The sequence below is a fragment of the Lutra lutra genome, chromosome 12 (genome assembly GCF_902655055.1).
Source record: "Lutra lutra chromosome 12, mLutLut1.2, whole genome shotgun sequence".
Lineage (NCBI taxonomy): Eukaryota > Metazoa > Chordata > Mammalia > Carnivora > Mustelidae > Lutra > Lutra lutra.
The window spans coordinates 65,800,790-65,824,207 of NC_062289.1; the positions used below are offsets into that span (position 1 = coordinate 65,800,790).

At 48.4% G+C, this 23,418-nt stretch overlaps 2 protein-coding genes across 3 annotated transcripts in view; both read left to right on the forward strand.

The window, feature by feature from the left end:
• SMARCB1 (SWI/SNF related, matrix associated, actin dependent regulator of chromatin, subfamily b, member 1) overlaps window positions 1-22,639 on the forward strand; it is a 38,214-nt gene extending 15,575 nt beyond the window's left edge. For both annotated transcript variants that reach the window (XM_047696781.1, XM_047696782.1), the window contains exons 6-9: window positions 8,546-8,712; window positions 14,874-15,064; window positions 21,776-21,907; window positions 22,304-22,639. In XM_047696781.1, coding sequence (XP_047552737.1) covers window positions 8,546-8,712; window positions 14,874-15,064; window positions 21,776-21,907; window positions 22,304-22,343 — 530 coding nt within the window. In that variant the 3' untranslated portion in view covers window positions 22,344-22,639. The remainder of the gene's footprint in view (window positions 1-8,545; window positions 8,713-14,873; window positions 15,065-21,775; window positions 21,908-22,303) is intronic.
• Window positions 1,120-1,720, forward strand: LOC125081893 (uncharacterized protein C12orf31 homolog). Its single transcript, XM_047696788.1, has one exon. The coding sequence runs from the start codon at window positions 1,135-1,137 to the stop codon at window positions 1,516-1,518; it is 384 nt and encodes a 127-aa protein (XP_047552744.1). The 5' UTR covers window positions 1,120-1,134; the 3' UTR covers window positions 1,519-1,720.
• Window positions 22,640-23,418: the final 779 nt, after the last annotated feature.

Consider the following 23,418-nt stretch of genomic DNA (forward strand, 5'->3'; position numbering starts at 1 on the left):
CTCTTAGAAGGATATGGAAGAGAGCTTATGTGAGTCACTGGTGAAGTATGACATTATCTGTCTCAATAGCCAGCCTCCTTGGGGTGTGTTAAAATCCTCCAGAAAGGACAAGCTGCTGAACAAGAACATGTGGACGCCAGTGTGGCCCCACCAGGGGCTGAGGGCATCCTGAGGCAGGGCCCTGAGCTGCCCCAGGAGAAGGTGTGGCATCTTCTCCTGCACACGAGCCAGGGGTGACCAGGGCCCTGCAGGTTAACTCTGTGGGGCCTGGCTACAGGAAGCAGGCTCTAGAGATTTGTGTCCATGTGTTCCCTTTGGATGCTTAAAAACCCCAAGTGACAGATTCAGGAAGCCGAGTGGATCCCAGCAACATAAACCCAAAGAAGTCCATGCCAAGGCCTATCTTAGTTAAACTTCTGAAAACTAAAACCAAAGAAAAGATCTTGTAAGCTGAGAAAAAGAACACCTGACTTAGAGGGAAAGACCTAGGCTGACAGCAGATTTCTCATCCGAAACCATGGAGGCTGGAGGAAATGGCACGTGGTTTTTTGAGCGCTGGAAGAAAAGGACTGCCGATCTTGAATCTTACACCCAGTAAAAATATCCTTCAGGAATGAAAGGGAAATCCTCAGATGAAGGAATACTATCGCCTAGAGACCTAACCTAAAAGAAGGGAGACGATAGGGCACCTGGGTGGCTCAGTCGGTTAAGTGTTTGCCTTCAGCTCAGGACATGATCCCAGAGTCCTGGGATCTAGCCCTGCATCGGGCTCCCTGCTCAGTGGGGAGTCTCCTCCTTCTACCTCTGCCCTTCCACCTGCTTGTGCTCTCACTCGCTGACTCCCTCTCAAATAAGTTTTTTTTTTTTTTTTAAAGGAGGGGCACCTGGGTGGCTCAGTCGGTTAAGTGGCTGCGTTTGGCTTGGGTCATGATCTCAGGGTCCTGGGATCAAGCCCTGCATCAGGCTCTGTACTCAGTGGGGAGCCTGCTTCTCCCTCTCACTTCCCCTCTATGTGCGCGTGCTCTATTTCTCTCAAATAAATCTTATCTTAAAAAAGGGTATTATAGGTGCGGAGGCTTCCGGTCAGCGTGCTTCTGAGTGTAGTCGGTGAGTTTCCCGCTTTCCAGGTAAAGTATGGCTAAAAGCTTACGGAGTAAGTGGAAGAGGAAGATGCATGCAGAAAAGAGAAAAAAGAATGCCCCAAAGGAACTCAGCCGACTGAAAAGTATTCTTAAAATAGATAGTGATGTTTTAATGAAAGATGTTCAAGAGATAGCAACTGTGGTGGTACCCAAACATTGTCAAGAGAAAACTCAGTGTGTGGTACAAGATGAAAAAGATGACATGAAAATGGAGACTGAAATTAAGAGAAACAAAAAGAGTCTTCTAGACCAGCATGGACAGTACCCCATATGGATGAACCAGAGACAAAGGAAAAGGCTGAAGGCAAAGCGAGAAAAAGGGAAGGGGAAAAGCAAAGCAAAAGCAGCAAAGGCGGCCAAGGGTTTGGCCTGGTAGACTCTTAAAAACTTGAAAACCCCTACATGGGACAGGTCTTTGATTAGAATGTATACATGGATTTCAGTTTCCACCAAGTGAAAACTTTGTTTCCAGATTTAACTTGACCCTGTTCTTCAATTCAAACCCACCTTAACTCCTCAACTTTGTTTTGGGATCTTGAATAAAATATTCTCATTGATAAATGAGAGCTACGCTGGTACTTTAATTGGATGCCGTCCAGTGTGAAGGGATTCTCAGATATCACAGTAACTATTTGGCTGTAACTATTTGGTCTCAGTAAAGATGAAGAAAAAAAGACCTACTGACAAATTTGAGGTGATTCAGGTTTAAAGAAAACTTTTATACAATTTAATTTTAGTATATGTGCTGCCGAAGCGAGCACAAGTTCTTTTATACAATTTAAAATACAATGTGAGTAGAAGCATTTCTTGTTTGGAGTTTTGCTTTTGTTTAATTCAGAGTAAAAGATATTTTGTCAAGATAAAAAAAAAAAGGGTATTATAAAAGAAACTTCAGAACATCATGAAGGAAGAATAAATATGATAAGCAAAGGTATGGGTAAATATAATAAGCTTGCTTTCTCCTCTTGAGTTTTCTAAATTATGTTCAACAGTTGATGCAAATGTGGTAATGCTGTCTGATGTGGTTCTAAATATACGTAGAGGAAATATATTAAGATACTTATATTATAAATGGGGAAATGTAAAGGGACGTGATGAGAGGTAAGGTTTCTATACTTCACTTGAATTGGTAAAAATGAAGAAACCATAGACTGATAAGTTATGTGTATATGATGTTACATATAGAAGGGCACTTGAAAATTCTCCACAAAGAGATATGCTCAAAAATACTACAGATAAATCAAAATGGAATCCTAAAAAATGTTCCAAGTAACCCACAGGAAGGTAAGAAAAGAAAACAGGAAAAACAAAAACAAAGTGGCAGATGTAAGCCTTAATATGTCAGTAATTACCAGTTTAAAAAAAAAAGAGATTCTCAGAGTGCACTTTTTCCAACACTTCATTTTTAAAAAAAATATTTTATTTATTTATTTAACAGAGAGAGACTCAACGAGAGAGGGAACACGGGGAGTGAGAGAGGGAGAAGCAGGCCTCCCGATGAGCAGGGAGCCCGATGCGGGGCTCAATCCCAGGAGCCCGGGATCATGACCCGAGCCAAAGGCAGATGCCTAATGACTAAGCCACCCAGGCGCCCCTCAACACTTCATTCATTCATTTATTTATTTATTTATTTATTTATTTATTTTAAAGATTTTGTTTATTTATTTTGACCCGAGCCGAAGGCAGAGGCTTTAGCCCACTGAGCCACCCAGGCACCCCAACACTTCATTTTTTAAAGTAACCTCTGCACCCAGCATGGGGCTCGAACTCACGACCCCAAGATCAAGAGTCACATGCTCTACCAACTGAGCAGAGTGCATTTTTTTTTTTTAAAGATTTTATTTATTTATTTGACAGAGAGAAATCACAAGTAGGCAGAGAGGCAGGCAGAGAGAGAGGAGGAAGCAGGCTCCCTGCTGAGCAGAGAGCCCAATGTGGGGCTCGATCCCAGGACTCTGGGATCATGACCTGAGCCGAAGGCAGCGGCTTAACCCACTGAGCCACCCAGGTGCCCCCAGAGTGCATTTTTTAAATGATAGATTATCTACAAGAAACTTATTTCAAATATAATGATATAAGTAAGTTGGATGTAAGAACACAGAAAAGATACATCATTCAGGCATTGATCAGAAGAAAGCAGAAATGGTAGCATTAGTATCAGATGAGGCAGACTTAAGAGCAAAGCAAATGACCATAGGTAGAGAGATGAAGTACAGTCGTACCCCCTTCTCCATAGGGAATATGTTTCAAGGCCCCCAGTGGGTGCATGAAACCTCAGATAGTGCCCAGTCCGATGTATACCATATTTTTTCTTATGCATACGTACTTACAGTAAAGTTTATAAACTAGGTACAGCAAGAGATTAACAACAATAGGACAATTATAACAGTACTGTAATAGAAGTTACGTGAATGTGGTCTCTCAGAATACCTTAGTGTACTGTACTCACCCTTGTTCTTGCTATGATTTGAGACGATAAAATGCCTACGTGATGAGATCAAGTGAGCTGTAGAATTAGCCTACTGTGATCTTCTGATGATACCTCAGAAGGATGGTCATCTGCTTCCAGACCAAACTTGGCAACAGGTAACAGACTGTGGAAAGCAAAGCCACAGATAAGGGTTGGGGGGTCTGTAATGATAAAAAGATCAGTCCACCAACAAGACATAGCAATCCTAAATATGTGCGCACCAAACAGCAGAGCTGGAAAAAATGGGAAGCAAAAACAGAACTGAAAGGAGAAACAGGCCAATCCACAATTACAGTGCAGACTTTGATATCTCTCTCTCTCAACAACTGATAGAGCAACTAGACAGAAAATGAGCAAGATGAGGGGTGCCTGGGTGGCTCAGTGGGTTAAATCCTCTGCCTTCAGCTCAGGTCATGATCCCAGGGTCTTGGCATCGAGCCCCACATTGGGCTCTCTGCTCAGCAGGGAGCTTGCTTCCCACCCACCCACCCCCACCCCTGTCTGTTGCTCTGCCTACTTGTCTCTCTCTCTCTGTCGAATAAATAAATAAAATATTAAAAAAAAAAAAAAAGAAAATGAGCAAGATGATAGAAACCCACCACCACCACCAGCAGCTAGCAGTGTCAAGCATTTGTGGAACACTGCATCTGTCACAGCAAAATGCATACTCTCTTTAACTTCCTATGGGACATACACCATACAAACCATGTCATGGGTCATAAAACAAACCTCAACAAATTTAAAAGAATTGAAATTGTATATTATGTGTTCTTCAACCAGAAGGGACTCAAATGCTTGTAAACTCAGCAACATGTTTCTAACTAATTCATGGTTCAGAGAGGAAACCTAAAGGGAGATAAGTGTATACATGAACCTGAATGAAAATAATCCCATACCAAAATTGTAGGATACAGCTAAAGTAGTCCTGACAGGGTAATCTGTAGCATCAGAGTTTACAGTAGAAAAGTAGAAAGTTTCAGATTTATAATCTAAGCTCCTGCTTCAAGAATTGAGAAAAAGCAGAGCAAAATAAAACCAAAGCAAGCAGAAGGCTGGGCTTAATAGAGCAGAAAGACAATGGAGAAAATTAATGAAATACAGCCGATACTTTGAAAAAGCTCAGTAAAATTGACATACCTAGCAGGACTAACAACAAAAGATGAAAACAAAAATTATCAAGTTCACTATAGACTCGGTAGATATCAGAAGGGAGAACCACAAAAGCTCTACACACATAAGTTTGACAATTTAGACAAAATGGAGCAATTTCTTGTAAAACATATGCTACCATAGTTCACTCATTATCATATAGATAATTTGAATTGACCTATCACTATTAAGAAATATGATTCATAATTTGAAAACCTCTTCAAAAGGAAATTTCCAGGCACAAATAGTGGCTCTGGGGAATTTTACCAAACATTTAAAGAAGACTAACATAAATTCTCTGCAGTCTTTTCCAGAAAATAGAAGAGGGAACAATTCCCAATGAATTTTACTGACCCCCCCATGCATTTCACAAAGCTCATACTACCTTGTTATCAAAACTAAAGACAGTACAGAAATAAATTGTAGACCAGTATCCCTAATGATTATAGACATAAATTGGGTTTTTTTTTTAAAGATTTTATTTATTGGGGCGCCTGGGTGGCTCAGTGGGTTAAGCCGCTGCCTTCGGCTCAGGTCATGATCCCAGGTCCTGGGTTCGAGCCCCACATCGGGCTTTCTGCTCAGCAGGGAGCCTGCTTCCTCCTCTCTCTCTGCCTACTTGTGATTTCTCTCTGTCAAATAAATAAAATCTTAAAAAAAAAGATTTTATTTATTTATTTAACAGAGAAAGAGAGAGATCACAAGTAGGCAGAGAGAGGGGGGAAGCAGGCTCCCCGCTGTGCAAAGAGCCCGATATGCAGCTCAATCCCAGGACCCTGAGATCACGACCTGAGCCGAAGGCAGAGGCTTAACCCACTTAGCCACCCAGGCGCCCCATATAGACATAAATCCTTTTTTTTTTTTTTTTAAGTAGGTTTCAGGGACGCCTGGGTGGCTCAATCAGTTAAGCCACTGCCTTTGGGTCAGGTCATGATCCCAGGGCCCTGGGATCCAGTCTTGGCATCGCTCCTTGCTCAGTGGGGAGCCTGCTTCTCTCTCTGCCTCTTCCTGCCACACTGCCTGCTTGTGTGTGCGCTCTCTGTCTCTGTCTCTCTCTCTCTCTCTGACAAATAAAATCCTTAAAGTAGGTTTCGTGCTCAGCACGGAGCCAGTGCAGGGCTTGAACTCAACCCTGAGATCAGGAACTGAGCTAAGATCAATTGTCAGACACAAATGACTGAGCCACCCAGGCGCTGGGACACATAAATCCTTAATAAAAGAGTAGCAAGCAGAATTCAGCAATATATAAAAAGAATTGTACACCAGTGACCCAAATAGGGTTTGTTATTCTGGGGATGCAAATCTAATTAAATGTTTGAAAATCAGTCAACATAATCTACCGTATTAACAGACTAAAAAAGAAAAACCAGACGATAGCAATTTGTTGCAGAAAAAAAATTAACAAAACAGTCATTCTTGATGAAAACTTAAAGAAAAATGAGAATAGAGGGAAACTACTTCAATATAATAAAGAATATATACAAAATATCTTATAGCTAACATACTTAATGGTGAGAGACTAAATGTTTCCTGCCTGTGATCAGGGACAAAACAAAGATGTCTGCTCTCATCACTCTTGTACCTAGCCAGTGCAGTTGGGCAAGAAAATTAAATTGAAAACTTACAGATCAGAAAGAAACTGTCCCTCTTCGGGGGTGGCTGGGTGGCTCAGTCAGTTGGGTGCCAACTCTTGATTTTGGCTTGGGTCTTAATCTCAGGGTCCTGGGACTGAGCTCCACATTGGACTCTGGACTCACCAGGGATTCTGCTTCAGGATTATCTTTCTACCTCTGCCCCTCCTGCTCACACACTCACTCTCTCTCTAAAATAAATCGTAATAAGTTATTAAGTAAACTCTCCCTATTTGTAGATGACATGATTGCCTACATAGAAAATCCCAAGGTATCGACAAAAAAACCTGTTAACACTAATGATAAGTTCAGCAGGGTCATAGGATACAAGATAAACATGCAAAAATCAATTTTATTTCTATGTACTATTGGTGAACAGTGGGAACTCAAAAATATGTTACCATTTACATTCACTCAGTAAGAAAAGGAATACTTTGGGGGCACCTGGGCAGTGTGGTTGGTTGAGCAACCAACTCTTTGGCTTACGTCATGATCTCAGGGTTGTGGCATCAGGCTCCAGGTTCAGCATGGAGTCTGCTTGGGATTCTCCCTCTACCCCCATGCACACATGAGTTCTCCATCTCTAAAAATCTTTTAAAAAAGAAAAACAGTACTTTGGTGTAAATCTAGCAGATATTTACAGGACTTATATGCCAAAACTACAAAAACACTAATAAAATTAATTAAAGAAGATTGAAATAAATGGACAGGCATACCATGTTCATGGATTAGAATACTCAAGATGTCAGTTCCCCTAAATTGATATGCAAGTTGAATGCAATTCCTGTGAGAATTTCAGCAAGACTTTTTGTATATGTAGACAAAATTATCTAAAATTTGAATGGAAAGGCAAAGGAACTAGAATAACTAAAGCAGTTTTGAAAAAGAATAAAGTAGGAGGAATCAGTCTCCCCAGTCTCAAGTCTTAACATATAGCTACAGTAATCAAGACTGCATGTTAATCTACAGTTATCTCAAACTAAAAAGTTTAGTAATGGAGCGCCTGGGTGGCTCAGTGGGTTAAGCCGCTGCCTTCGGCTCAGGTCATGATCTCAGGGTCCTGGGATCGAGCCCCGCATCGGGTGCTCAGCAGGGAGCCTGCTTCCTCCTCTCTCTCTACCTGCCTCTCTGCCTGCTTGTGATCTCTCTCTGTCAAATAAATAAATAAAATCTTAAAAAAAAAAGTTTAGTAATGTTTTGCACATTGTACTCATAGGGTGCTTCATAGGGCACTTCAGCTCTGTGCTGCATTTTCCAAAATTAACTATGCTTGCTTGCTATATGAGTTACTGATCTTACTGGCTGAGTGTTCTGGGTCTGTCCTGGTGGTACTGTTAGGATGGCTGGTCTCTAGCCCTTCTGGGCTAGTGAGGAAATAGGAGGGTAAGTTGTTGAGCAGACCTGGTTCCTGATGATGGAATCATGCCATGTACCAATAAGGGGATGCATCCTTTCTTATCTGTGGCTCATCCCAGAAGTGGTGCATGGCCATTACAGTTTGGGTTACAACAACAGGGCAGAACAGAGAAAACATTTGATCACATGGTACCTTGCTGTAACTGGCCAGTTGCAGATGGCCCAGTGCAAGTTCTTACCTGGTATGGCTACATTTCCAGCATCGCTGGATGTCCATTTACACGCATATTTGTCACCTTGTTATGTGTATGTCCTGCCCTGAGAGAAGCTGAAGTAAGGTCCCTAAAAAGCCACAAGCAGCCTAATATCTCAGGGATTTCTCTTTTGGGAAGGAAGTGGTGAATGATGGTATGCCAGTGGGATGCCGACCTCAAAGTGACTTACCTGGAAGGAGACTGTTATTTTGGTCAGACTTCCATAACAAAATGCCAGACTGGGTGACTTAAACAATAATTTATTTCCTTTCTATTCAGGAGTCTAGAAGTCCCAGATTAAGGTGTCAAAGGATTATATGTGTGGAATGAGGGCCAGAAGCCGGTGATGCTCTTCCTCCACTTCTTCCCCCAGCCCCATGTCTGAGAGGGTCACCCACCCTCCCAGAGTGGTCATTCCCTTCATCCTCAACTTTGTTGGGGAGGTCTAGTAGAGAAGCAAGGGGATGGGGAGGCTAGGGCCAAACATGGTGAAGTTAGGTCCTGCAATCAGTTGGTAATTCCTGCCCTTTTTCCTGATTTCAGAGAAGCTGATGACCCCTGAGATGTTTTCAGAAATCCTCTGTGATGACCTGGATTTGAACCCGCTGACATTTGTGCCAGCCATCGCCTCTGCCATCAGACAACAGATAGAATCTTATCCCACAGACAGCATCCTGGAGGACCAGTCAGATCAGCGTGTCATCATTAAGGTGGGCAGTTCTTCACCCTGCTCCAGAGCCTGCCTTGTCCTGAGTGGGTCATAGGGTGCTGAGAGTACATTGAGTCCTTGAACCTCCCTGGCTTTAGGGTCCATGCTGTGGAATTGGACTTCTGGAAAGCTCTCCTAAAGGTAGCATGTGACTCTTTACCCCAGGAAGGGTTGTGGGCTGTTTTCTCTGAGTAAGGATGTATTCTGGATGTATTCAGGGCAGTGCCAGGTGTTGAGCAGAGCCCGAGTGGTACAGAGGAGATGAAGCCAGCTGCCAGGCAGAGCAGGGAAGCCCACAGTGAGATGGACAGCAGTGCCACATTCTTCCTGTGAACTGGCTGGGTCAACCACACTTCCCACTATCTAGTAACCCACTTCAGTTCTGGAGGAAGATGTTGCCTTACCCATTGTTTTACAGGTGAAGAGCTTGCCACATGAAGAGGTGAAATCACCTGCCCCATACTGCCCAGCTGATAAGTGGTAGTGCTGAGATTTGGGCCTAGGCCTGCCTGCTATAGAGCCTGTGTGGTGTGAGGTGTTATTTCATTGTGGCTTTGATTTGCATTTCTGTTAATTAGTGACGTTGAATATCTATCATGTCCCTATTGGTCAGTAGTAGATCTTTGGAGAAATGTGTTCAAGTTCTTTGCCTTTTTTTAATCAGGTATTTTGTTCTTTTGTTGTTGAGTTTAACAAGTTCTTTATATATTGTGGATATCAGCACTCTATCAGATATGTGATTTGCAAATATTTCATCTTGTTCTGTAGGTTGCCTTTTTACTCTTTTTTCTTTTTTAATTTTATTTATTTGACAGAGAGAGGGAGAGAGATATCACAAGTAGGCTGAGAGGCAGGCAGAGAGAGGAGGGGAAGCAGGCTCCCTGCTAAGCAGAGAGCCCGATGTGGGGCTGGATCCCAAGACCCCGAGATCATGACCTGAGCCAAAGGCAGAGGCTTAACCCACTGAGCACCCAGGCACTCTGCCTTTTTACTCTTTTGATGGTGTCCTTTGATGCATAAAAGTTTTTATTTTGATGAAGTCCAGTTTGTCCTTTAATTTGTTCCCTGTGCCCTTGGTCTCATATCTAAGAAGTCACTGTCAAATCCAATGCTATGAGGCTTTTTTCTGTTTTCTTTTACATTTGGGTTTTTCATCCATTTTGAGTTAATTTTTATATATGGTGTCAGGTAAGGGTCTAACTTAATTCTTATGTATGTGGATAGCCTGTTTTCCTAGCATCATCTGTGGAAATGACTTTCTTTTCCACATTGAATGGTATTGGCACCATTTGTCAAAAATCATTTGCCTTATATTTGAGAGTTTATTTCTGGGATTTCTTTTTTTTTTCTTTTAGGATTTTATTTATTTACTGAAGAGAGAGAGAGAGATCACAAGTAGGCAGAGAGGCAGGCAGAGAGAGAGGGGGAAGCAGGCTCCTTGCTGAGCAGAGAGCCTGATGCGGGGCTTGATCCCAAGACCCTGAGATCATGACCTGAGCCCAAGGCAGAGGCTTAACCCGCTGAGCCACTCAGGCACCCCTATTTCTGGGATTTCTGTTTTGTTGGTCTATGTGTTTGTTTTTATGTCAGTACCACACTGTTTTGATTACTATGGGGTTTGAAATTAGAATGTGTGAGTCTTTCAGCGTTGGTCTTCTTTTTCAAGATTGTTTTTACTCTTCAGGGTCCCTTAGTTTCAGTTCAAGATGGATTTTTATTCTATTTCTGCAAGAAACATTGTTGAAATTTTGGTAGGGATTGCAATGAATTTGTAAATTGCCTTGGATAGTCTAGACATCTTAATAATACTCTGTCTTCCAGTCCATGAACATGGGATACCTTTTCATTTACTTATGCTCTCTTTAATTTCTTTGAGCAGTTTTTGTAATTTTCATCATACAGGCCTTTCACCTCTTTGGTTAAGTTAAGTCATAAGTATTTTATTCTTTTTGATGCTGTTCTGAAAGAAATTGTTCTCAATTTTTTTTTTCAGATTGTTTATTAGTGTATAGAAATGCAGCTGATAGTTGTATGTTGACTTTGTATCTTGCTGCTTTGTTGCATTTGTTCTAACAGTTTTTTTGTATGTGATCTTTAAGGTTTTCTATGTATAAGATCGTATCATCTATAAATAGAAGTAACCTTCACTTCTTCCTTTTCCAATTGGGATACCTTTTCTTTTTCTTGGCTAGAAATTCCAGTATTCTGTTGACTAGAAATGGCAAGAGCAAGCTTCCTTGGCTAGTTCCTGGTCTTAAAGGAAAATCTTTCTGGTTTTACCATTGAGTATGATGTTCACTGTAGGTTTTTCTTTTTTTTTTTTAAAGATTTTATTTATTTATTTGTCAGAGAGAGAGAGGGAGAGAGAGTGAGCACAGACAGACAGAATGGCAGGCAGAGGCAGAGGGAGAAGCAGGCTCCCCGCCGAGCAAGGAGCCCGATGTGGGACTCGATCCCAGGACGCTGGTATCATGACCTGAGCCGAAGGCAGCTGCTTAACCAACTGAGCCACCCAGGGATCCCCACTGTAGGTTTTTCATATGTGGATTTTATTAAGTTGAAGTTTTTTTCTTTTTGTAGTTTGTTGAGTTTTTTGTATGAAAGTTTGTTAAATTTTGTCAAATGCCTTTTCTGTATTTATTCAGGTGATCCTGTGTTTTTTGTTTTTTCAATCTGTTAATATGGTATGTTACATTGGTCAGTTTTTGTATTGAACCATCTTTACATTGCTAGAATAAATCCCATTTGGTCATGGCATATAATTCTTTTAACATGCCACAAAATTCAGTTTGCTAGTATTTTGTTAAAGATTTTTACATCAGTGTTTTTTTTTTTTGTTTGTTTGTTTGTTTGCTTGTTTTTTTAAGATTTTATTTATTAGAGAGAGAGAGCGCGTGGGAGCACAGGCAGACAGAGTGGCAGGCAGAGGCAGAGGGAGAAGCAGGCTCCCCGCCGAGCCAAGGAGCCCGATGCGGGACTCGATCCCAGGACCCCGGGATCACGACCTGAGCCGAAGGCAGCTGCTCAACCAACTGAGCCACCCAGGTGTCCCTTTGCATCAATGTTTATGAAGAATATTGATCTGTAGTTTTCTTGTAGTATCTGGCTTTGGTATCTGGACAACAAGCTATGAAGTGTGTTCTTTCCTCCAGTTTTTTGACAGAATTTGAAAAGGATTGATGCTAGTTCTTCTTTTAGTGTTTCATAGAATTCACCAGTGAAGCCATTAGGACCCAGGGCTTTTCTTTGTGGGGAAGTTTTTGTTTACTCATTCAGTCTCCTTACTAGTTGATTTATTTATTCCTTCCTTCCTTCCTTCCTTTCCTTCCTTCCTTCCTTCCTTTCTTTCTTTCTTTCTTTCTTTCTTTTTTTCTCTTTTTCTTCCTTCCTTCCTTCCTTCCTTCCTTCCTTTCCTTCCTTTCTTTCTTTCTTCCTTTTTTTTCCTTCCTTCCTTTCTTCCTTCCTTTCTTTCTTTCTTTCTTTCTTTCTTTCTTTCTTTCTTTCTTTCTTTCTTTCTTTCTTTCTTTTTTTCTTTATGTGGGCTTGAACTTTTGACCCAAGATCAAGAATTGCATGTTCTGGGGGGTACCTGGGTGGGTCAGTCAGTTAAACATCTGCCTTCAGTTCAGGTCATGATCCCAGGGTCCTGGAATCAAGCCCTGTGTCAGGCTCCCTGCTCAGCGGAGAACCTGCTTCTCCCTCTTCCTCTTCCTGCTGCTCTGCCTGCTTGGGCTCTCTATCTTTCTGTAAAATAAATAAATAAAATCCTTAAAAAAAAAAAAAAAAAGGAATTACATGTCCTGGGATACCTGGGTGGTTAAGTTGGTTAAGTGTTTACGTTTGGCTCAGGTCATGATCCCAGAGTCCTGGGATAAAGTCCTGTGTCAGGCTCCCTGCTTCTTCCTCTCCCTCTGCCTCTGTGCTCTCCCTCTCTCTCTTTCAAATAAATAAATAAGAAAAATCTTTTTAAAAAATTAAATTAAGTGTAAAAAAATAAAAATAAAAAAACTGCATGTGCTACTGATTGAGGCAGCCAGTTGCCCCACTGGTTAATTTCTTTTGAGAGAAATACGAATCTGTTTTTCTTAACCCATTCTAGTTTCATATTTTGGCTGGCCAAGCAGCAGAAAAAGGGCATGACTGAGAGGGAAGGGGAACTTCACAGAGAAATGGGGGCAGTGGGAGCCTCACCTGCATTCTCATACCTCGTCCGTCATCTCTGAAGGATGGCCCTGAGGACTCTGCCCTGTGCCGAGTCTTCGAATCCTCGCCTGTAACTATAAACGTAGTGGGGAGGTGGCCTTAAGGATTTAGCCACACCCACCGACATTTTCCAAATAGATGGGGTTGGACATGAGTACGGTCTTCATGAGTCTGACCAGCTGGCTTCCTGATATTTTTTTCTCAGGATTTTTTTTGTGTGTTGTTTCAAATCCTCATGGAGCTTATGGGCAGCCATGTAGGAAGTTGTCAGGCGGTTGAAAATCTGCTGAGAGTTGCCACCATCTCTCCTGACCAGAGGCTTTCTTGGCAACTGGGCAGCTGTGGGGCCCATTCAGGCCCTCCATCCCACCTGTCGTCCCCCCCCCACCCCCCTTCTCCGCCTCAGGTTGAGTTTCCTGCCCGGCTCTGACACAAGGGCTCGCTAGCACCAAGGTCGGACATAGCTGGCCCAGGGAAGTTTTGCTGCTCAAAACACTCCACAGGGCTTCCAGATCCCTTTGTGGAAACTGGAGCCCTTAGGAAACTGGAGCCCTCAGGCCCAGCTCTGCCCAGGATCCTTCTCTGCAGGGAGCCCCATGGTCTGCTTTCTATGTCCATTCAGTTCTTCCTAAAATGCTGCCTTCCCCAGGAGGCCTCAGCCTCCATTCACATATTTAACTTGCTTTGGTGTCTCTTCCCCAGCTGGAATGTCAGCCATGAAGACGGTTTTTTGCCGGTCATACTCACCTTTGCGTTCCCTGTGCCTCTCCTTGATGACACACAATCTGTACTTTTTAATAGATGCAAGTGTTAATGACCAGTTATTGGCAGGGGACAGGCCCCCAAGTCTGCGCAGTGCTGCCTGGTGGCCAGAGGACTCCTGCTATTGCAGCTGGGGCAGGGTCTGCTTGGGTTGCGTGGGAACGGGCTATACCCATTGCTCCTGTTTGATGTTTTTCTGTGGGCTGCCTGCTGTTTCCCATCTTTTTGGTCCCAGCATGCCCTCGGGGTTCACTGGGCATTAGGTTCCTGTTAGGGGAAGAGGCAGCTCTTTTGGTTTCATTCTGCAGACCATCATCATACAGGTCAGTCGCCCAGTATGAGCAGAACATGGAAATGGGAAAAGATGGGGCTTGTTTGCAGTGAGGGAAAAGTGGTGTGCGGGGTACAGAGGTGCAAGGCTTTGTGAATGGGGAGAGGGAGTGGGGTCCCACGCTGCTCTGAGGGCAGCAGGTGGTCCCCGAGCAGTGGCCACCCTGATCTTTGTCTTAAAAAGCTGAGTACGCAGGGATAGTAGCATGGATGGGCAGGTGCATGGTGGCCTGCTTAGCTAGAGAGCAGTGAGGGGTGGTTCCAACCCCACAGAGCCATAGGAGGAGCCTCGTGGGCACAGTGCCCAGAGAACACAGCCACATCCTGATGAGTCCTTCCTGTTTCAGAGCAGGCCTGCTCATCTGTGGCGTGATGAGAAAAGGTAGGGGTTCTGAGTGCAGGTGTTGGTGGGATGCTCCTGTGGCTCAGGCTGTGTCCCATCTCGGTCTGGGGGCTGCACAGCCACGGCCCGGACCCTCTCCTGGCACCAGATTGCATGTCAGGATGTTTGCTGGGAGTATGGCGGGCTGGGCTGGCCATGGGCCTCTGCTACCTGCCCCCAGGCTTTGCGCTATGGGCTGTTCGAGTGGGATGTGGGTCTGTGATCACACTTACTAAGCAAGATGGGTGACTCTGCCAGGTCTTCGCCACAACCCCTCATCAGGTACACGGTGTCAACTCCATTAACAAGATGGGAACCTGTCGCCAGAAGGACAAGGGCCAGCCCCGGTTCTCAGCTAGCAAGCTGTGGGCAAGGTCCAGCTCGGCCTGGCGGCTCCCCAGTCAGCTGTCTCACCTCTTCGAGGCCTCCCGAGGTTGGGTGCGGTTCTGACTCCTCTTCCTTGTGTTCTTTGGTTCTTGCCCCAGCTGAACATCCACGTGGGAAACATTTCACTGGTGGACCAGTTTGAGTGGGACATGTCAGAGAAGGAGAACTCACCAGAGAAATTTGCCCTGAAGCTATGCTCAGAGCTGGGGCTGGGCGGGGAGTTCGTCACCACCATTGCCTACAGCATCCGGGGTCAGCTGAGCTGGCATCAGAAGACCTATGCCTTCAGGTAGGAGACCAGATGTGGCCCGCCCTCATTCCTTTGCAAACCTGTTTTGGGGAAAGAACGTCTCCCTATGTGCAGTGATGCTTTTGGGTCTCTCTGGAGCCTTGGCCAGCTCAGCAGCCCTTTGGTGGCTCACTTCTCCTGCCTCTTGTGTGTCAGCGGCAGGGCTCCCCATCCTCATCACGGTGGGGGGTGATTCTATCCCCTCTGTACCCAGTAGTGCCCCCCCCCAGCTGCCTAAGGCCACACTCTGCTGCCCCGCCACCTCTGTGCTTTTGCCCAGACTCTTCCCTCCGTCAGGGGTGGACTGCCCACCCCACGAGCTGTCATCTGGTGGACTTGCTTTCTGTCTCAAATAAGGGCTGCTCCTCGGGAGAATCAGGGATCTCCAGCAGTTTATTTTTACTGTTATATCTCACCATTGTTAAGTCAGAGGCTAGTCGAGTGCCCACATCAGCAGGACCCCATACTGGGGGTTGTGAAAGATAAAGAGCCACATCCAGGCTGCCTATGAAGGTGGAAGTGTAAACAGAACATTCCAGTCCTGTGTCCTTTGTGGCAGTGTCAGGGTGGACCAGGGGATGGCGGCCTCTGGAGAGGCAGATGTGGCTTTCCCATTGATGGTGGCCCCGGAGTGCAGAGTACAGGCCTGGTAGGGGGTGGGGTTGACGAGTGATCATGGGGAGTAGAGATTGCCCGCTGCGGAACTGTTCCCTGAGCTCCTTTTCCCCTTGGGAAAGTGCAGTCTGGGGGTAGCGATGAGTATCCTGCATCAAAACAGGATGTTAGCATTTATTCTGCTCATAACTGTCATCGTCTACATTTGGCGATCATTACTCAGGGATGGCAGCTTAAAATGGCCCATGAGGAGCCAGTGCGAAGGTCTTTCGGCAAAGATATGACAGTTAACGGAGCTCGTGAGTATGTTTGTGTCTCAGCTGATTTTCCCAGAAATCCCAGGGGACTGACTGCTTTCTGACTGGTTCCTCTAAATCTGAGCAAGAGAGAAGGAATGACCATACACTTTCTGGGCTTGAGGATCCTGGCCCTGGGAAACCACTGAGCTCCTGGGGGGTGTCCAAGCGCCGCCTGCACTCCCAGCATCTGGGCTGAGAGCACACGTTCCCCTCTCGTAACCTCCCAGCAGCCCTGCCGTCCAGGTGGTCCTGCTGCACAGACAGGGTCCAGGCTCTGCCTGGGAGGAGGCATCCATGAGCTGCGATGCGGCAGTGTCTGGCCCTTGTGAGAGTCCAGCTGGAGGTGTGGGCCTACGTGTCCGTTCGTGCTGTACCTGAGCCAAGGCCGATGGGCCTGAAAGACCGATCTGGGGTGGCCTCACTTGCTGGAGTGCCCCTCCCTAGGTCCGGGGAGGTGGTGAGTGGTACAGGTCGTGGGAGTGACAACGACCCCAGATACCTCATCCCCCAGATGCTGATCGGGTCAGAATCCACATTCTGACCAGCAGATGCTGTGGGCTGGGGGTGCTCGTGCTGCTCAGAGCAGAAAGACCCTGCGGGTGGTGGTGTCCTCCTGCTCTTATCTCGGGGCGATCCCAGGTAACCTCCCAAAGCCCCTGCCGAGGTTTCAGGCCATTGGTGGTGTGCCAGACAGCTCCTAGAGCAGGCTACCTTGGGAGTCCCTGGTGGCGGCAGGTCAGGACTTATAGACGGCCCCCACGCCCCCATCTCAGAAGCCACTTAACAAGTTCCAGCCGGCTGGACGGGGAGCATTCCAGAGCCCCAGCCCGCTGCGATCTGCAGGCTGTCATGCTGAGTGTGCAGGTTTCTCGTCCTGGGGATGGAGGGCAGGGCCGCTGACTGGAGACCGGGGTAAGCACATACCCCCTTCCCAGCAGCCCCAGCAGGCCAGGCCGGTGGGACACAGCCTATCTCAATCTGAGAGACACCCCAGTGTCTCTTTTGTATTGGGACGGCTGCTTGTGATTTCCCAGCTGACCAGGCCTCCTGCGCTCCTTATGCTAGGCCTGGCCTGTCTTGTGTGCTGTGTGCAGTGTGGGCAGCTGGACTTTGGAGAGAGTTTGCAAGACAGGAACGGGAGCTTAGGGTCAGAAGCTGGCTTGACATAGGCTTCATCGTCCAGTGAACAACTGTGGCCTTCTAAAGCAATCAAGGGAGGGGACTGCAACTTCTGTCTCTTGCCCCTAACCCACATTGTCACTGCTGCACCACGTCATCCTTTGGGAGCTCTGACCGCTCTTGACTCTCCCCAGGGAGCCTGCTATCAGTCTTTCTGGGGGAAAGGCTGTGTAGTGGGAGTAGAGTGGGCTCACGTCCCCAGGGCCAGGGGCCACTTGGTCTGTGGAGGGTGGGATCAGGAGCCCTGGCCTGGTCTCTGGTACACCCAAAGCTTGGCAACCACTGAGTCACATGACTCCTTCAGAGGGGCTTGAAATCCGGGGCCTCCGTCATCCCGTGTTATAAATGCTCTGAATTCCCGCCAGCTGGTCCTGTCTGTCTGCCCCTGGACCAAGCCCAGCGTCCGGCTGCAGTGCCATCTGCAGTGATGGTGGCACTGAATTGTGTCCACAGTGGAGCAGGGCGTCCACAGTGGAGCAGGGCAGGCTGCTGGTCACGGGGCATGTGTGAGCAGAGGCAGACAAGTCTCAGGAGCTAGGCCAGAGGACAGGCTGCTTCCCTCCTGCCATGGGACGGGCAGGCCTGATATGGGCAAGCGTGAGGAGGGAGCATGGCATGTAACAAATGGATAGGGGGCCCCAGACTCCTAGCAGGAGGGGGACAGGCTCCACCAGGGTAAGGGCCTGGGCTGACTGGCACATGGGAGGCTGTCAGATACCCAAACCTGCAAGCTGCTACCTGTGAGGAAAGTTGTGTCAGTGTAGTTGCTGGCCAGTCCCGTGGCTGCAGCTGGGTGCAGAGAAGAAATAGCACCCTGTCCAGCACAGGAGACTTGTGTGTGGCCACTGAAAGTACTGGAGGCTGCAGGCCCGGGGTAGGGAACATGAGACCCCAGGGTGGGGAGGGAGGACAGAGTGCCAGCCAGGAGGAAGCCAGGGACAGGGGGAGGGGCCAGAGAACTTGGGAGCTGGGCCTGATGGGGGACAGAGAGGCAGTGTCCCTGGTGCACATCAGGGTTAGGAGACGCCAGGGGCATTTTGGATTTGTTGACCAGGAGCCACACAGGTTCCTCCTGGAACTCTGCCCACCTGCCGGTGGCAGCATTTACTTGCCTGCTTATCTGCTTTGAGAACCACTTCCTGGAAGTACAATGCATGTACAGTGCGGTCCAGCCACCTAGCATGGGCTCTGTAGGATCCGCAGAGCCCCAGCTGTCACAGCTGGCAGGGCTTTCATCACCCCCAGCAAGCCTTGCCCCCTTTCGCCATTGCCCTGCCCCCATGGCTCTCAGCCCCAGGCGACTACTGATCTGCTTTCCATCAGCTTGCCTCTTCTGGGTACTCAGTATAAATAGAATCCCAGATCACGTGGTCTTTTGTGGCTGACTTCTCAGTGTCGCTTCTCCCTGTGGCAGCCTGTATCAGAGCTTCGTTCCTTTTGGGGGCTGAGTGATATCTTATCATACAGATGGACCATATTTTATCTACCCAGTCAGCCGTCGAGGGACAGTTGGGCTATTGTCCCTTTGGGGCTGTTGTTAAGGGTAGTGGGGTGAGCGTTCATTTTTGTTTCAGTGCCTCTTTTCAGCCCTTGGGTAGGTGCTAGGAGGGGAATTGCTGGGTCACGTGATAGTTGTGTTGAGCACTTGGAGGGAGGGCCCGACTGCTTTCCAGAGGCACCCCTCTCCCATTTTACTTCCCGGCCAGCAGAGCCAGACTTCTGGTATCTCACTTTTGAATCTAGCCCTCCTAGGGCAGTGGGGCAGGGGGAACATGGTGGTTTGGATTTGCATTTCCCTGACCACTGATGACCTTGGGCATTTGTACATTGCCTTTGACAAAATGGCTGCTCAGGTTCCCTGTTTTTTAATGGGGTCATTTGCATTTTTATTACTGAGTTGTAAGTGTTCGTTATATATTCTAGATAGGAGTCCTTATCAGAGATAGGATTTGCAAATATTTTCTCCCACTTTAGGGTTGCCTTTTCACTTTCATGACAGTGTCCTTCAAAACACAAAAGTTTTTTGTCATTTTTTTTTTTTTTTTAAATTTAGTTATTTGTTTTGGTTTGGTTTGGTTTTGGGTTGGTTAGTTTGTTTTGCCCAGTAATCTCCACACCCAACCTGGGGCTTTAACCTACAACCGGGAGACCCAAAATCTCGTGTGGCACCGACTGAGCCAGCCAGGTGCCCTGAAGCACAGAAGTTTTAAGTTTTAATGTAGTCCAGTTTATTTTTTCTTTTGTTGCCTCTGCTTTTTTTTTTTTTTTTTAAGATTTTAAGTCCTCACTACATCCAGTGTGGGGTTCAAACTCACAGCCCCAAGATTAAGAGTTGCATGTTCCACTGACGGAGTCAGCGCAGCGCCCCCAGTCCTTTTTTTTAATGTGACACCTGTGAAACCACTGCCTAACCCAGCACCATATGTTCGAAAGACTGCTCTCTCCCCATTGCGTGGGCTTCCACACCATGTAAAAATCCATTGACCATGAAGAGGAGGGTGGTGTCGGGTTTTGTCCCCTGCCCACTCCCAGCTGAGCAGCCATGGGCAGGTCATTTCCCTCCAAGACTCTGTCTTCCTCAATTGTGAAGTGGGCCTAGTAGTGTTTCCTGGCTTTTGTGTCATGCAAGGGCATAAAAGTGAGATCACAGCAAGACAGCCCTACAAGCTGCGGCCCAGGGCCCTCTGTCACCTCAGCTACGGCCCTCCCCTGCCTGGGCTCTGTGTCCCCACCTGGACTCTGCAAGAAGGTAGGAGCATCTTGGGGTCCCAGGTGACCTTGAAGCCGTGATGTGGAATCCCCTCAGAGGAGGAGTGGGAAGCAAGGTGGCTCTCCCGCCTTTGTGTTTGTCCCAGATCCGAGGCAGGCCTGCTGGCCCAAAGCCCATTCTTACAGGGTTGGATCGAGCAGTTCTTATTTTAGAACAAACCCACAGGAGTGGAATCTTCCCAGAGCCAAGGGGAGGTAAACAAAGGGGCCTCCAGAACCTACTCACGAGCTCTTGTTTAAATTAAGAGGAAAACATGTTTTGCTCCCCTCAGCATGGGCTTGGCGCCTTTCATGTCTGTCCTCCTGAGGAAGGCGGCAGCTGGGAGGCCTTGAGGTGCGGGATGATGTTTGGGTCTGTGGCTGGGTGGTTTAGGATTGCCAAACCACGGCCCTGGCTGCAGAACAGCTGTTAGGAGCTGCTGAGGAGGCTCGGCCTCGGGGAACCTCGGGTGGGGGCTTGGCGCATCCACTGGCCTCTGAGTCACCAGCACAAGCTCAGGCTTCGGGGACTAGCTTCAGCAGCAAGAGGTGAACCCCACTCCTGCAGAGGAGCCGGGGGGAGCCCTGGGTTGTGGTGAGAACCTTAGCCCATGTCTGCTCACGTTCCTTGAGACTCTGGGATGAGGAGAAGAACACGAGGGAGGCCAGAGCTGGCCCTCGGCTGCTCTGTGCCCACTGGACACCCCTCTCCAGTGGGCCACTCACACAACCTTGAGCACCGGTTACAGGGAGACTCTGTGACAAGGCTCCTGGCCCCTGGGGAGCCCCTTCCCAACGCCAACATAGTGGGCATACGTTGGCTGGTTTAAATAACAGCAAAGCTCTGAAAAGTTCCGATAGCCATGATATTGTTCCTGGTTTCCAGATGAAATATCAAAACCAACAATGCCCGACCAGAGCGAACAGTGTTCTGCAGGGGGGGCAGACTTGTGATAGGGCTGCAGTGGAGGGGGCTGGCCTTCTTGGGATGCTGAGCCTCGGGGGACAGGTGCAGGCCACCCAGCTGGAGAAGAGAGAAAAGGGCCTGGTGAGGCGGTGGTGGTCAGGGGGAGGGGCTGGGAGAGGTCACTGTGAGGGCCATGCTCTGAGGCTTGGAAACCAAGGCCTGGAGAGGTGGCAGCTCAGCTGTGTCCTCCCTCCCGTGGTGTCTGCTCCTCCCCCCCTCCCCGTGCCCATGCTGTGTCTCCTTGGCAAGAAGGGGCTTAGGTGGCCATCAGAGTGGTCATTTAGAGGCTACGGAGTGTAGTGATTTGGGGACAAGGGTCCCAGGCCCAACTGTCTACCTTAGGCAAATAGCCCAGTTCTCTGGGGCTTAGTTGGGCCAGTGAAGTGGGCTGAAGGGCAAGTGTGCAGAATATTCAGGAATAGGCCGGCCCAGCAGCCTTCAGTGTTATGAGGCATCGAGGCTGGTGGGTCCTGGCCCTGGACACTGAGTGGGATAGACCGCCCTCCCCTGCCTCCCCAGCAACACTGGTCACAGGGAATGCCCTCTCCAGGCTTAGACAGAGACACCTAGGCAGCAATCAAGAGCCTGTTTGAGAGTGCTTTGAAGAGAGGCTGTTGTTGTTGGGGGCTGGGCTTGGCATCTCCAGTGACTCTGCCTTGAGGTCTGAGTGACAGGTGATGACCGGGCCACTCCTCTCAGGAGTGCTGTTCTGAGGAGCCAGGCATGGAAATGGCCCAGTAGGGAGGAGACAGAGGAGGTAGCAGGAAAGGCATGGGCCTTCCTGCCATGGCCTGGCTCCAGCATTCTGGCAGGGGGTGGACACTGTTTCTGGGGATGTTTCTAGCTGCTACTCTGTGAACTCAGCAGTCACTACCCCCCACCCCACCCCACCCCGGCCCACAGTGAGAACCCCCTACCCACGGTGGAGATTGCCATCCGGAACACAGGGGATGCTGACCAGTGGTGCCCGCTGCTGGAGACTCTGACAGATGCCGAGATGGAAAAGAAGATCCGCGACCAGGACAGGAACACGAGGTATCCACACCCCCACCCCTCCAGGTCCCTTACAGCTGGCTCTGACCAAAGGCACTGTCTTGAAGGCAGGTGAGGGATGACCTGGTTTTGTTGGGAACCAAGTTGCCAAAGGCAGGCCCCTGGGTGGATTTCCCTACAGGGAACAAAAATAAGCCCTCGGGTTGGGTCTGACCACAGTCCAGACAGACCTACACATCTGGAGCCCTGGAGAGGTAGGCGGGACCTGAGCAAGCTGGAGAGAGGGCAGACTCAGGGCCTCCAGCAGCAGACAGGCCCAGGCCGAGTGGGGCTAGGGATCCTCCCTCTTATCATCCATGTCCTATCTCTGTCCCCACTCCCCCGGCTGCACTAGAGATCCCTGGGGGACTCTGGGTCACTCCTTCTCTCCTCCTGCAGGCGTATGAGGCGTCTTGCCAACACTGCCCCAGCCTGGTAACCAGCCTGTCGGTGCATGGCTCCCACGGAGCGTTCAGAAGATCGGACTGCCTCTCCTTCATCTCCTGGCAAGGCAGGAGGCAAAGGGGGCAGGCCGGGGCCATCCTGAGGAGCATGGGGTGTGGGGAGGGCTTCCGGTCACCCTCCCCTGGGCACACATTCCAGTTTCTGAGCCCCAGTCCCCACCCAAGTCCCTGGTCAGAAAGAGGCCTCATTTTTGGATTGTGTTTTGTTTTTGTATAGGAGCCCCAGGTAGGGCTAGCAACACTTTTTAAATAAAGACAACAGGTCATGTTCCATTTTTTCAAAGTGGTAGCATGAAAATAAGAAAGGGGACGAGGAGCAGGGTCTGGCTGGGTGGCGTGTGGCCAAGGCCAGCACACCAGGCTTCTCGCCCTTCTGTGCCTCAGAGCCCCAGGCGGGCTGGTGGGGGCTGAAAAGGCTGCATCCGAGGCCCTCAGGCCCTCAGCCCGCTACCCGCCACCTGTGCCATCCTCCAAGGAACAGAAGTGAGGCCAGAAGTGAGGCCAAGAGGTTCAGAGGGCGGGGGCCGGCTTACCTGTCAGCGACGGCCCCACCCTGTCCCAGCTCCTGAGCCCAGCCAGCAGTTCTCTCAGGTGGGTCTCAAGGAGTAAGACGTGGAGCGGCACGCCGGGCTGGGGTGGGGGGTTGTGGTATGTCAGGAAGGGAGGCACAGCCCTGGGCCTCTCCTCAGCTCTGCATCCTTGTCCCATGGGGAAATGTCCCCAATCTACAGAAGGCACGTGGGCTCCACAAGGGTGGCACGTGCGGGTCTCCTCACGGAGCCAAGCAGTGCTTGGTAAACTGAGCCCATGGCTGCAGTCTTGCCGAAGAGAACAGACCCCAACACCAGGCGGCTGCCATTAGCTGCTGCCGCGTCTTCCCTGTTGGGTCCGGGCAGCTCTGCTCCCCGGGCATTGGCAGGAGCATGGTGCCACCTGGCTCCCAACCTGAGCCCCACACTGGCCAAGGGCAGAGCTCTTGAGTAGGAATTGGGGTCTTGGTTGCCAGGATATAGGGGTAGATGGGCCTGGCTCTCTGGGCTGGGGGTCCTG